This window comes from Cyanistes caeruleus, chromosome 6 (assembly GCF_971803275.1).
Source record: "Cyanistes caeruleus chromosome 6, bCyaCae1.hap1.1, whole genome shotgun sequence".
In the NCBI taxonomy this organism is placed as follows: domain Eukaryota; kingdom Metazoa; phylum Chordata; class Aves; order Passeriformes; family Paridae; genus Cyanistes; species Cyanistes caeruleus.
In genome coordinates this window covers 51,104,621-51,117,832 of record NC_141706.1, presented here as the reverse complement: position 1 = coordinate 51,117,832, position 13,212 = coordinate 51,104,621, and the positions used below count along the sequence as shown (strand labels likewise).

The 13,212-nt window shown below is 42.0% G+C and overlaps 2 protein-coding genes across 3 annotated transcripts in view; one reads left to right on the top strand and one right to left on the bottom strand.

Annotated features, from left to right (window-relative positions):
* Positions 1–219: 219 nt before the first annotated feature.
* Positions 220–7,641, bottom strand: GPR65 (G protein-coupled receptor 65). The gene is made up of 2 exons (XM_023927735.2): positions 7,459–7,641; positions 220–2,762 (listed from the first exon to the last, which is right to left on the bottom strand). The coding sequence occupies exon 2, from the start codon at positions 2,657–2,659 to the stop codon at positions 1,625–1,627; it is 1,035 nt and encodes a 344-aa protein (XP_023783503.2). The 5' UTR covers positions 2,660–2,762; positions 7,459–7,641; the 3' UTR covers positions 220–1,624.
* A 257-nt stretch (positions 7,642–7,898) lies between these two features.
* GALC (galactosylceramidase) overlaps positions 7,899–13,212 on the top strand; it is a 35,530-nt gene continuing 30,216 nt past the window's right edge. For both annotated transcript variants that reach the window (XM_086895936.1, XM_086895937.1), the window contains exons 1-2: positions 7,899–11,729; positions 12,622–12,690. In XM_086895936.1, coding sequence (XP_086752062.1) covers positions 11,289–11,729; positions 12,622–12,690 — 510 coding nt within the window. In that variant the 5' untranslated portion in view covers positions 7,899–11,288. The remainder of the gene's footprint in view (positions 11,730–12,621; positions 12,691–13,212) is intronic.

Here is a 13,212-nt window from a genome sequence, read left to right as displayed (position 1 = left end):
CCCTTTATTTCCAGCCAGTCTTAAAACATATCACTCCTGCTATGAGCTCTTGTGAAGAAGCTCCATCTTCTCAATAACCTCTTTGCAGGATTTCAAAGCTGCCATTAAGTCCCCCAAAGTCTTCTCTTTTCCAGGCTGAACAAGTCCAGCTTGCTCAGCCTGGCAAGGTCCCATTTGTACAGACACACACAGCAACTCATGAAAACAATGGAAATGCTCTTTGCAATGGAGAAATTTTTAATTTACACACAGAGGGATCTTCTCATAAGAAATATCTTATTGTTTGTGACCATTTTATGCACATCCTCCATACATAATGTCAGACCTAAAAAGGTGCTGAATTTGTGTCTTTCCACCACACAAATGGCTAGAGGGCAATTTTTTTTTTTTACGAAAAGAAAAATTCTTTCCCTATGAAATAAAAAACCCACCATAACCAAATATTTTTTTTTTCTGGGAATTGAGAAAAAGCAAAAAAATTGTGAGAGAAGAAAAAAATGTAATGTTTTAACTCTTTTCAGAGGGTCATGTGTCTGGATGGGACAGGGAACCAGGAGGCCAGGCAGCTGTTTCTGGGGCCTGAACATGAACAGGTCCCTGAGTTAACAGTTGCACTTCTGGTTTGTGCTAACATCAACTCTTGCAAAATGTGGGTTCTTTTGCTTCCATTCTTACTGTTTCTTGGTACATTCACATTCTTTGCTGGTTTGCCAGTATTGCTGTCTGGCCTGTTTAATTTTCTTAAAACTGGCAGACTGAGAGCCCTGGAACCTCTAGCTGAGGCCTCCATGTGCAGTTAAGTAAATGGATGCAAACCTTAATTTATTGAGTCTGAAAACGGAACCACATCCCAGATTTCAGTCATAACAAGCAACTCTAAAGGCTGGCCCTTTACATTACTGAGATGTGAAACCTCACTTTTCTATCTTTCTCTTCCTCCTCTGCATGTATCAAGGAAAGTTTCATCCAAGTTAAAGCAGTGCTGGCTAGAATTTGCTTCTTTATGGGCACTTGAATTAATGAATCTTCAACTACCTGAAACCCAATACTGGTATTGTAATGAAACTGCATCACATACAGTTATACATTAGAACATATATTTTTCAAAGAAAACAGAAGCTTAAGGGCAGGTAAGTGCCCGTACATAGGAGGTAAAATTTTTTTTGAGAAGTGTCTGCTCTCAGGGGTATGCTAAAGAAGAATTTGAATCTTTAATGAAACACAAGGACCATCACAGCAGCATAAATGACACCATGAAATTACAGAGAAATTTACCACGCTCCCTCTGTCTCCTCCTTTGCTAATCAGGACAAAGAGGACTCCAGCTGCAACAGGAGACAGTTCTGTGGGGGATCCTCAGTAATTCTGTCAGCATGTCACAGCCATCCTTCTTAACTGAGTGCTTGTTCCTTATCACTGATTTATGTACCGTACGTGATTTAAACTTATGTGTTGATACTCCATTGTTTTCATCGACCCTATATGAAGTTCTTATTGGCTCCAGCTACAGGTTTTGTTTAGACTGGTATCTCTGAGTTTTGGGGCATTTCCTAGGTACAGACTGGAGAGGAATTTTTCTTTCTTTTCCTTTCAGGTTATCCAGTTTTCTTTTGCATGTGCTCATTCAGGAATTTTTGACAGACTGTGTTTCACAGGCAGTTCTGTAGGTGGTCAGTGCAGTGGTTTTTGTAGCAGAACTGCACAGAGCATATTCTTTGGCTTGGTCTTCCTCACGCTTTCGCAGGCACAAGCAACACCTGAGCAAATTCACTATGTCTGTTCGTGCGGTTTCACTCACAAAGCAGTACAGAATGGGATCCGCAATGCAGTTCAAACTTGTTAAGGCCTGTGTGACTCTGTAAACCTTATACATCAACAACAAAAGGTGTGGGTCAGAGGTGGAAGGTTCTTTGATGCTGCGGATAAGCAATACAACGTGATAAGGAGTGAAGCAAACAAGGTAAGTAACTGTGATGTTCAGAATAAGTTTCCTCACTTTTTTCTTTTCTTCATCTACTGTGGCTTGATTATACCTCACCACTTGGTAGATTTTATGGTAGCAAAACACAATGATTACCAAAGGGACCACGTACCCTGAGCATATCCGGAATAAATTTATGTTTGCCTGCCACCTTTCCAGGGGGTAGCTGTCATAGCATAATGTATGATTAGTGAAATTGCAAGGATCATTGAATACTTCTTTGTACACCAATATGACTGAATTAAAGATGCTTTCCAGAAGCCAAACAATTATGCTGACAACCAATGAAAATCTTCTTGTGCGCAGGTACTGGAGCTTCAAGGGGTGAACTAATGCCAGGTACCTGTCAAGAGAGATGCAAGCAAGGAACGCAGTGCTGGTGTAGAGATTCATATACATAAGGAAGGCAAAAATCTGACAAAGCAAGGCAGAGAGCCTCCAGTCATCTCCATGCCAGGCATAATCAATCCACAGCGGCAGAATCAAAGAGTACAAAAGGTCAGCCAGGGACAGGCTAAAGATGTAGACTGCTAACTCATTCTTCTTCCTCACCTGAATGCAAGATACATACAGGGATATGCAGTTGATGGGAATACTGATCATCATCACAGTGCTGTACACAAATGGAAACAAATACTTATCCAGGGTGTGATCATCATGGCACTCGGTGTTGTTCATTGTCCACCCCCGTAGTAAACTTGAGATAATTCCAGCTTGGGTGCAATAAAACCCCTTGTCATCTGTTAGTTCTTCAGAACCTGATTGACAAGATTCCAGACCTCTGTTACCAAAAAGAAAAAATGTCAGCTATAACATTTCTGTTGTTTTTATGGGATTCTTGGTGTGTGACTTTTTTTTTTTTTTTAGAAGAAAGAAACCGTGCTTTTAGGAGATCAGAGGATATTAATGCTCCCAGAGTTAAGATTGCATAGGAAGAGGAACCCAAAATCTAAGGTTGCCAAGGTCAGTTAGATGGAAGCTTCTACAGCAGAAGCAGGATGAATAGTTAAGATACTTCTTCTAGGAGTGGAGTGGTGTCCTGCAATCCTGGGTCTCTCTTGTGGGAGAGTTAAAGGAGATCAGAAAGTGAACCACAAATAAAATAATAGATGTGCACTTTCTATTTTCCTGGTAAGCACTGTTTTGGGAATATGAATATGGTAGATTTCTTATCCCAAATAATCTCCTCCCCTCCAAGGCAATGGGGAGACAAAGATAGAAATACAGGCATTCAGGTACCACTGGATGTCGGGATCTGCTCAGAAGAGGAAAATGTGTATCTGGTATATTTCCCTACTGCAAATCGCTCTTGTCTTGTTTGCGTCCTCACGCACCCCTGCTTCCTCTCTCCTCCTTTGTATGTGATCCCACATGAACTTGCCGTCAGCTGTGCTCTTCCAGCACAACTCACTGCATGTACCAGAAACCCTGGTGTGAATCCTGCCAGGCTACTGAGTTCCTGCCTGCACATGACAATCTGCTGGGCTGAGCAAGTGAGGTGGAGACTGGGTACAGTTTTTCATTTACACTTCTTCCCTCTAGAAATTGCAGCTGTGATGCATGAGCTTATAAAGACATTAGCAATTAAACTTTTCTTAGTCACTTTCAGGACTGTGGTTATCAACAGCTTCAACATGAAAATATTAGTAAAATGGCAGGCCTGACTAAAGCAGTGGGACTGGAGGAGTTGTGTGTGTGAGCCTTAGAAACACAAAGAAGAGCTGACCTTTCAGTAAGAAAGGGTGTACAGCTGTAGTGGTGAGACAGCTGGTACTCACTGATTGTGTCACAGCTCTGACATTCAGCAGCTCCCTTCTCTAGAGAGCATCTAATTGTTACGTTCAGGAAACACAAGAATGGAAAATATTGGGTTCGGTCCAGTTATACTGTGAAATATGCCAACTGCTTGGGAGAATGCTGTGATAGCTCATCTGTGCTTAGAGCCTGGACTGCAGCAGAGGAGGTGAAGAACCTGAAGAATAAGTAGGTTACAAAATAGCACATCTACAACTGTTCCACATGGGAAAGAACTCCAATGGAATACATCCTGTCTGCAGAAACTTTTTAAAAATATGTGGTAAGAAAAATTCATCCTTTTGTAGGTTTGATATGTTTGTGGGTTTATCAGAAAAACCCAAACAGGTTTATTGCCTGTGCTGAGAGGTTATTATATGGATTTCTTGTCCACAAAAAAACCCTTTCATTATTACTCATAAAAAAAAGGAGCAGTGACAAAACTACCCAGAAAGCACATACTCAATTTTACCTGCCAATGCCTTATTTGGTCAAGTTGCCTAACTTAAGAGTCAGCGCTAAACTCATTCACAAGCTTGAAAGTCAAGGAAAACTCTTGAGAAGGACTTGCCAATTTGGTCCATTTGAGGGACTTTATCAACATGATGACTAATTAAAAAAAATGCCATGTCTATATATAAGATAAACATAAAATGTCTGCATTTCAGCTTGGTTTCATAAAACCACACAGTAAATGGGGCGGTATAAGCTTATCAGTATATGTGATATACTGATTTTTTCAGATTTCAGTAAGTACCACAAGATAAAAATCTAGCTCTAGAAATTGTATCCCAGGGTATTGTGACCCACTTCTCACCAAAATGAAATCAAATGTATGCAGACAGACCAGATGAATTAAAGATAAAATACCTACCTCTTTTCCTAATCACACTTTTCCTATGACAGGTCTCTTCAGGTCTGAGAGGGAAACGTGCCCTTTCAGAAGCATGTGTGTAATGCAGCAAGTGTATGAGGCAGTGTTTCCTAGTCTCATGACTGAGAAATTTGAATTCCTTCTCCCTCCCCCATAAACTATTTCTCTTTTGTTAACTTGTATTGCAGACTTGCCATCCTTATAAGCTCCCAACTTCTCTCTTTATTACTCACAACAGCTTCTTTTGTATCTACCCTTAGATCAACATACCAATTTCCTCATACCACCTGGGTTTTTTTCAGCTTTATCATTTTATCTCATTGTTTCTGAGAGTTTTGCTCTGTTGATCTTACTGATTATAAGGTAAAACACTTGTCCTTATATTGCTCTTCTCTGAATAAACCACAAGTTCTTTGCTTTGCTCGTCTGCCATCTGCCTTCAGGAACTCATGTCTGAAGGTGTAATTGGCTAATGGCAGGATGGGACACTAAAAATGAAATTCAAAGAAGTGAGTTGAGACCACATGAAAATTTTCAGCTCAGAAAGGTTTTTCTGTCCTTCATATTCACAAGTCCCTGTACCCCACTGCCTTCCTTTCTTAACCAGTATGTTCATTAGTTCCTATGAACGCAGCCCTGGAGGCTGTGTAGCATTCCCCAGGTAATCCATGTCCGAACTTTGATGACACATTGATGGCACTTACATGAGGACATGCTTTCAATGATGGGAATAACGAGAAGTGTGTCATTCTGGCACGTATTGATGACCTATACTTAAGTGTGTCAAAGAGCCAGCAAATGAAGCTTACCACAATGCATGCTGCAGTTTCTTTCACAGAAATATAAAAGCAGAAAGACCTGATTATAACACATTTCACTCAAATTGCTTGAGGCCTTATTTCAGAGGAAGTAGTCCATATCACACTTTTTGCTGAGTTGTTTTTCTGATAATTAGGACTTTGTAATGCAAGACGATTATTCTTACTTGAATGCATGACCTGAAGCATTCCCAGGTTTTCTCTCTGCTACTGAGTACACCTGCTGGTTTTGCCTAGGAGGATGGTATTGGCTTACAGCTATCCTAAAAAACAATATTTGATAATTTCCCCCAGTTATATATTTTTTTTAACCATCAAGGAATTTTGGTTTAATGATTTGATTCTCATGGTCCAAAACTACTATGACTAATTCCATATACTTGTGACTTATTTTATAGACTTGTTTTTGGATTATATGTTTCAAATAAAAAAAAATAAATTCTCAACAGTAACTTTTTCTTTTAGTCACATTATTCATTTATTATCATACTTCCTGACCCTGTCATTTTGCTACAGAAAATCCACTGTACAAGAATTCTGAAGGGTCAGTGAGACATAAATTTTAGAGAAATGAACTAGCAAATGTTACGCTTCAAGTACTGTATGCAAACAATTCTGCAAAGGACCCTTGTGAGATTTTCTAGAGAAAAGTAGTCATTATATACTGTATTTGTATCAATACATTTCTACAGCATCTTCTTCAGGTTCACAGAGAGCTTTATGTGGTCTCTCCTTTTATGACATTTTGAAAGTCGCAAAGTACAAAGCTAAACTTTCATAAATATAAATACAAAAGGATATTCCATACTCTTATCTGTAAAAAACTTTGTAGGGGAAGAAGGAAACAATGCTGTGTGAGCTAGAGCAGTAGCTGTGGTAATGGTGATACTGTATATCAAATGTAAGATGGAAAGTCAGATTGTTTTCCTTTTTCTCTTTTAGAAACTTTGACAAAGTAGTTTGCTTTGTGTTCTCAAAATAAGTTCTATTGCCAAGCTGAGTTCTTCGAGTACAGAAGATGTTCCATAGCTAATTCTTTTTACTGAACAAGATCTCCAAAGTCAATTCTGAAAGACTTCACAGTTTAGGAGAGTTGAAATACACCTTTCAGAAATATGGCATTTTTTGCTTAAAATTAACAGTATTTTTCCTCATGCAACATTAAATTTCACCCACAGGTGTCCATGAGATTCTGTAGAAACTCAAACAGGTCTAAAAGGGCTTTTTAACTAAGATATACTTTACGGACTGTTTCATTAAGCATAAACATTCACTTAATGTGAGAAGATAGGAAAAAAACCCTACAGGTTTTATACATTGTAGGCCATGCAAGCAAGTATTATTTTGCTGTATCATTAAATGTATCATGTTTTCTTCTATGCATACAGAAACATACAATATATTTTCACATACATGATATTTGGCATTCTAAGAAGCTACTTATACATGATATTTGGCATTCTAAGAAGCTACTTATACCAGAGTTTATTTTTCTGCTAAGTATTAAGCATTCTGCATATTAATATAAATAGCATTGGGTATCTTGCCAGCGTCTGAAAATACTGAAGAACACTAATAAAAGAGTTACTGGAACCGCTTGTGAGGCCTGAGGTACTTTTTGCAGTGAAGTGAGGGACAGCACAGAATGTTAAAAATTCACCCCCAAACACAGTTTTTCTCCATTCTTTCCCCTTTTGTAATCAACAGTATTTTGATCATGGCAATGCCATTACAACAAAAAATGAATCCAGCTTTCTTTCCTATTCCTAGGCACGTCTTTCCTAATTCAATCTTTTGATATCTTTAGCCTTAGTCTCATGTTTTGGTTGTGCTGGGATTGAAATAATCCTTCTCCCAAAGCAATCTTTTCCAGCCCCTTTTGTGCCCCTTCTTTCAGATGTATGATGTCAGCATGCCATTGGGGAGAGCTAGGTTGAAACCTGTCCCAGAATGGCATTGTGTCCCTGGCTCCTTGGATCCCGAGCGCTTACCTTGGCAGCCACGTGTCCCCTGCAGTGGCTCCTGTTGCACCATTGGCAGCATAACCTGTATCTGCCCCTAAGAAAAGTGTCTGCTACTGCTTGATCAGATACAAAGACAGGAAGCTGCTGTTAGATAAACAGGCAGCAGTTCACACATCTCTTGGTTTTGCTTCCTTTTTTCTTCTGTCCCAAATTCCTTATTGAACTAAGCTTATCCATGAGAAAAAAGATGATGAACAAAGGGTGGAAGCAACCTCAGTAGATGCAGGAATACTTTGAGAGACTTTATAAAAGTTTAATTTACAATATTGCCCAATTATATGAGCCGAGTATTTAGGTGTATATTATACACCTCTTATCTAGGAGACATTACATTCTACAGAGAAATCAATTCACAGAAATAAAATGCTGTGTTTTACTTGTGTTTACATGTGTAAATTCAAAATGTGTATGTTTTCTGTTGACTGAAGGATCTCACCTGCTTTTCTCTACAAATTGATCACAGAATCAAATAAGAATCCACTGAGAAGAGGTGAAAAATGTTTTACAATGACTTTAGGAGGTTGTGGAAAAAGAATTATTTTCATAATTTATGAGAAGTCCATGAATAGTTCTACTTAACAAAGGATAACAATATTTTATGCACTGTGAAAGGTTAAATATTTATGTATTTTTATATAACCTGAGGTTGGATGCAGTTTTCAGATAAGTGATTCTTTTAACAGATAATTCTATTCAATTAGACTGGTGGAAAGTTGTTACATGAGCATATTTCTCTTCCACCTCTGTGATCAGAATACTTTATTGTGTGTATTTTTTCTTAAATTCTGCTTGGAACAATACAATTCTGCTTTAAGAAAGTGGGTACAATTTCACTTGGTATGTCCATCTGTTGGGTAACACCAAAACTGACCGGTTTGATGATTCAGCTGCTAAGGAGAAATGAAAGAGAACAAATGGAAAAGTTCTAAAATTGGGGCATAGTGGCTTCCTTGAGAATACCAGGCAGCTCTGTAATATTAAACTACTGTATACAGAGATTTGGTTCCTTTTTTTTTTTTTTCAGTCAGTGTGACCTTTTAATCCACTGATTTTTAAGTACTGATCTGATTGTTACACAAAGCCTAAACTATCAAACACTTGTGGCCATTCTCAAACTGTTATAATAGCCTTTTCCTGTTTGGTGAATGGAAGATCATTTGCTTAGATAAATTTCTAAAATAAATTTCAGTCACACTTTCATTTTCACTTAGAGAAAAGTCATTAGACGAAGATCTGCTTTCATAACTTTACACGTGCCTTTTCCTAACATGGTACCTACTAAGTGTGCAGTATGCTGGTCCTGGTATTTTGTTGAGCATTTCTATACTTTGCCGAAGAAAAAAATCAGTTCTTATCATTATTAGAAATAAAGAAACATCTACAGTTCTTTGCTGTGATGACAGCAGAACTGAAAGATCAAAGAAAGCAAGAGAGATGATGTCTTTTATGAGTTCTGGAAATAAAGCTGTATGTTAAAATAAATTCTTGTGTCCATATGCAAAAACTTAATTTCTGATGTAAGCAGCACAATTTTCCAGAGTTTTTGTGAGCTCTGGACATACACAGTATCTCAGATCAGTCATCCAAGAACAACAGGTGTTATTAATGTTTGCTGAAAAAAAAAAATCCAACCCTGAAACAGAAAAGCATTAACAGTGGAAAACAATCTTACCTAGAAAAGAAGCATTAAGTAAGTCCTCAATATGTTTATTGGTTAAATTTGAGTTTACAAAGGATCCATGAACAAAGGTATTGTCAGGAAAATTAATCCACACATGCCAGAGGTTTATGTTCAAAAAGAGGACAGAGAAGTCCTGTAACTTTATTTGAATAAAGGGAGAGGACATGGGGTATTCCCCACGGGGTCTCTCAAAATTTTTAGGGGAATTTTTATCCTTGTATTCTCACCACATTTCCCTCTCCCTACTGGCTGAGGTACTTGAGAGGTACAAGCTTCCTGAAACACCTAATATCCCCTTTTAATGTATACTCCCCCACACCTTTTTCTTTTTCCTTGTGTCTCTATTATCTTTCTCTAAATCCAGACAAGCAGCACAGTCTTGAGTAACAGTCTGTGTCAATTAGTGGAATTCCTATGGAATTTATGGTTCCCCCCACTGCTTCTTTCACCCTGTCATAGCTGGCCTTATCTACCATCAGGCCCAGAATCTGTGTGTAAAGACACTTCTTTCTCATTCCTTTCAGTGTAAAGAAAAAAATGGTTCAGCACAAGGTCAAGATGCAGAATGAACATTGAATGTAAATATTCTTTTCCTTCCACCAAAGCCGATTCTGATAATGTTTTTCTGTACCAACTGTAAAGGGTGGGCACTCAGCACATCACAGGATTGCAAATATAAGTTTTGAAAAATGACGATTTTAGGATCTCATGAGTGAATATGAGACTGAATTTCACAGCTGAAGCCTTTTACATGAAGTAAATTGATGCACTGATCAATGAAACGATAAAAATGAAACAAATAATAATTCATAATGACTTTGCAAACCTTCCAGGTGTGCAAAACTGTACAGTCTGCTGGAATGAATCTGAAATAGGACCTGGAGCATAATGCTACCTGTGTCACTGACTCACAGTAGCCCTGAGGAAGTCACTCTGACTGTCTGCATGTAATAATGCTATCATATAGCTCATTTGGGTGTGAGCAGGTTCATTAGTTAATACTTGATATTGCTGTAAAGTGAAAAATGTTTTGCGAGTGCTTCGTATTGTTATTTAAAAAGAAATAAACAGGAAACGTCAGTCAGGTAATGTCATCACTGAGACATTAGATCCCTCAATGACAGTGGTAGACACACAATGACAAGGAGTGACCGAGGCTCGAAAAACAGCATTCTTTATGGTTAGAAACGTGCAAAACCGGGGCTTTTTCAGAGGTCTTACACAACGCAGGACATTAGCCACTGCATCTCCTCATGGCTCATTCCTCCTTTAGGCGCATGAAGCATCTCTACGAAATACAGAGGTCAACAGACAAGACAGTTCCCCAATCAGGATTTTTTACACGATAATTAAGCTGATTGCTGATCTCCGGGTTACTTTTCCTCCGAGCCGAATGCTTGTAGGAGCTGGAGTCTGAGGGCACACCCCGACATTCCTCACGGAAATTTTTGGCGTGCGGCTCAGCACCACCTCGGCTGCTCTCATTTTGAGGCGGCCGCCCTACAGCGCGCCCCTGAAGGCGTAAACAGGCTCGTTCAGCCCATCGTAATTTAAACTCCACTTTCAGCATCTCTCTCGGGTCCTGCTGACACAGTTTACGGATCTAATCCCAACAGGGATTCCCTGGGAAGGAAATTCCCTGGGAAGGACCTCTGCGGGCAGGGCCTGTGCGGGCCTGGCGCGGGGCCTGGGGCGGCTCCGAGCATCTGCCCCTGCGGCGATTAAAGATCCTCCTCAGGGCGCGCCGGAGCGCGCTCCTTCAAAGCGCCGCTTCCTGCCGACTCTTCGGGGAGTTTGGTGGCAGCCTGAGAGCGGCGCAAAACCAAGAAACTGTCGGTGCTGGGAGGGCCTGGAAATGAAAGACGCATTAGGAAACGCCGTTCTTCGCCCGGGACAAGTATCGTGCCTTGCCAGAGACCCAAAAAAGGAGAGTCAGAGACCCCGAAAAAGACAGTCAGCTTGACTCGGCCTCTGCACGCGCCTGCTCACGCTGCACTGAACTCCGCTGCCGCCGCGGTCCCACACAAACCCCGCCTCGCCTCACAGCCACGCCGCTTTCCCACACTAAGGATGGGCCCGCGACAGCTTCACTCGCTGCTCCGTGCCCAACTCCAGCATGGCGACACGCGCCTCACCAGCTTGCCCTGCCCTTTCTCAAAATGGCAGCTTGAGTTCAGCGGGCGGGGCTGCCCGTAAAGGCTGGGGAGCCTTCCTGCCCTCCTCTCCCTGGAGCAGCGTGGTGGAGCCGGGCGCTGCCGCCCCGCCCCGGTGCGGTCATGTGCCGCGCGTTGCCGGGCACTGCGGAGGCGCTGCAGGGACGGGGCGGCCGCGGGGGGCGGTGAGAGCGGAGCTGCACCTGGACCGGAGCTGCACCGGGACCGGGACCGGGATGGGCTGCGCAGCTGTGCTCTGGGGCACGATTCTGCTTGCCTGCAGCTGCGGCCCGGGGCCCCCCAGGGTCGGTGCTGCTCCGCTCTTGGCGGCCACCTACGTGCTGGACGACGCCAACGGGCTGGGCAGGGAGTTCGACGGGATCGGGGCAGTCAGCGGCGGCGGGGTGAGCGGCTCCTCCGGGGCTGCCGTGCTGGTACCCTCCCAACGCGGCAAGGGGCTCCTGGGCTGAGCATCCCCTCACGGGGAGCGTGTGGTGGCTTCGGTGGGGCCTGGGCCGGGGGTGTCGCGGAGGGGAGCCCTGAGGACTGGCGGGGTGTGGGGACACCCACACGGCGGGAGCGGGGCTCGGGCCGGGAGGCCTGGAGGCGCTGAGGGGAGCGGTGCGGGCAGTAGTCCGGCTGCGGGGGAGATGGAGCCGGGCTCCGCTCTGCGCCAGCCCTCCGGCCGCCTGCGCGGGGGCTTTTCGGGGTGCCCAGGGCCAGCCGGGTCTTGGGTGCTGGTGGAGGAGAGCTAAGCCAGGGTGGATTTTTAGGTAGAGGGTCTTAGTTTTACACTGCCCTGTGTTTTAAAATGCTGGACGAGCCGCAGCCGCTTGTCGTCTTTCATGTGGTCCAGGCATCAGAGCCGTGAGATTCCCGGAACTTTTACCTGCTGAGATGCTTTCTTTAGCCTCCTGCCTGTATGCCTTTGAGATCCCCGTGCTTTGGCATTTGGTGAGCAGGGAGAGTTGAGTAGAGCAGCCGATGTCCTGCTGGGAGGGAGCTGCCTTTTGCTTGTCATAAAAGCCGTATGATCTCTTTGTTTCTCTGTTCTTTGGACTCTGTTGGCAGTAAATTCCAGATAACTGGAGTAGAAGGAAGTTGCAACCTGTGAAACCAGAAATGCACAGCTGAAGGTTTAGAGACAATCTATGTCGGGGCTTAGCTGGGTTCCTGGTGCTATAATTATTTTTGTAGGCTTATTAGCTATGTGAAAGGCATAGACTGAAAAGCTGGGATGTACTTAAAGGTTTGAAAGTTGTGTTTCCACATTTTCACGTTTTCTTTCCATTTTAGGCCACATCTAGACTCCTGGTGAACTACCAAGAACCTTATCGCTCCCAGATTTTAGATTACCTGTTCAAGGTAGAGTTGGTTTCACTGCTACAATGTTTAAGTTCATGCAGAATTTCTTATTGTGTAATATTGGAACTCCTATAGTATATTCAATGCTGCTGAAATGAGACAAAATCCCATCTCGTAAAGCATCTGTTTTAATGTTGATTGTTATCAGAACCTTAAATTTTTGGTGTTTTGTTCAGGAGTTTGTTCAGGAGACTTTCTTCATATTGTTGTGAAAATTCCTTTTGTGTTTTCACAATGTGGTTTGAAAATATGTTTTCAAAAATGTGTTTAACCATATATTTGATCATCTGTGTGGGCTAAATCATAAGTCTTTTCTGATGGGGGGTTTAGTTGTTCGTAGTGATTGAAAGCAAGGGGGTCTTAGAGACAGTTTGGATTTTTTTGGAGTACAGATAGATTAACATAGCATAAAAATGACAGTGCAGACTGCAGGTTTGTAACAGCAAATCTATTCCAAATTAGTCTCAAGAACAACTGCAGTGGGTTTAGAAGGTATAGGAAGTTCATTGGTTTGTAAGCTGT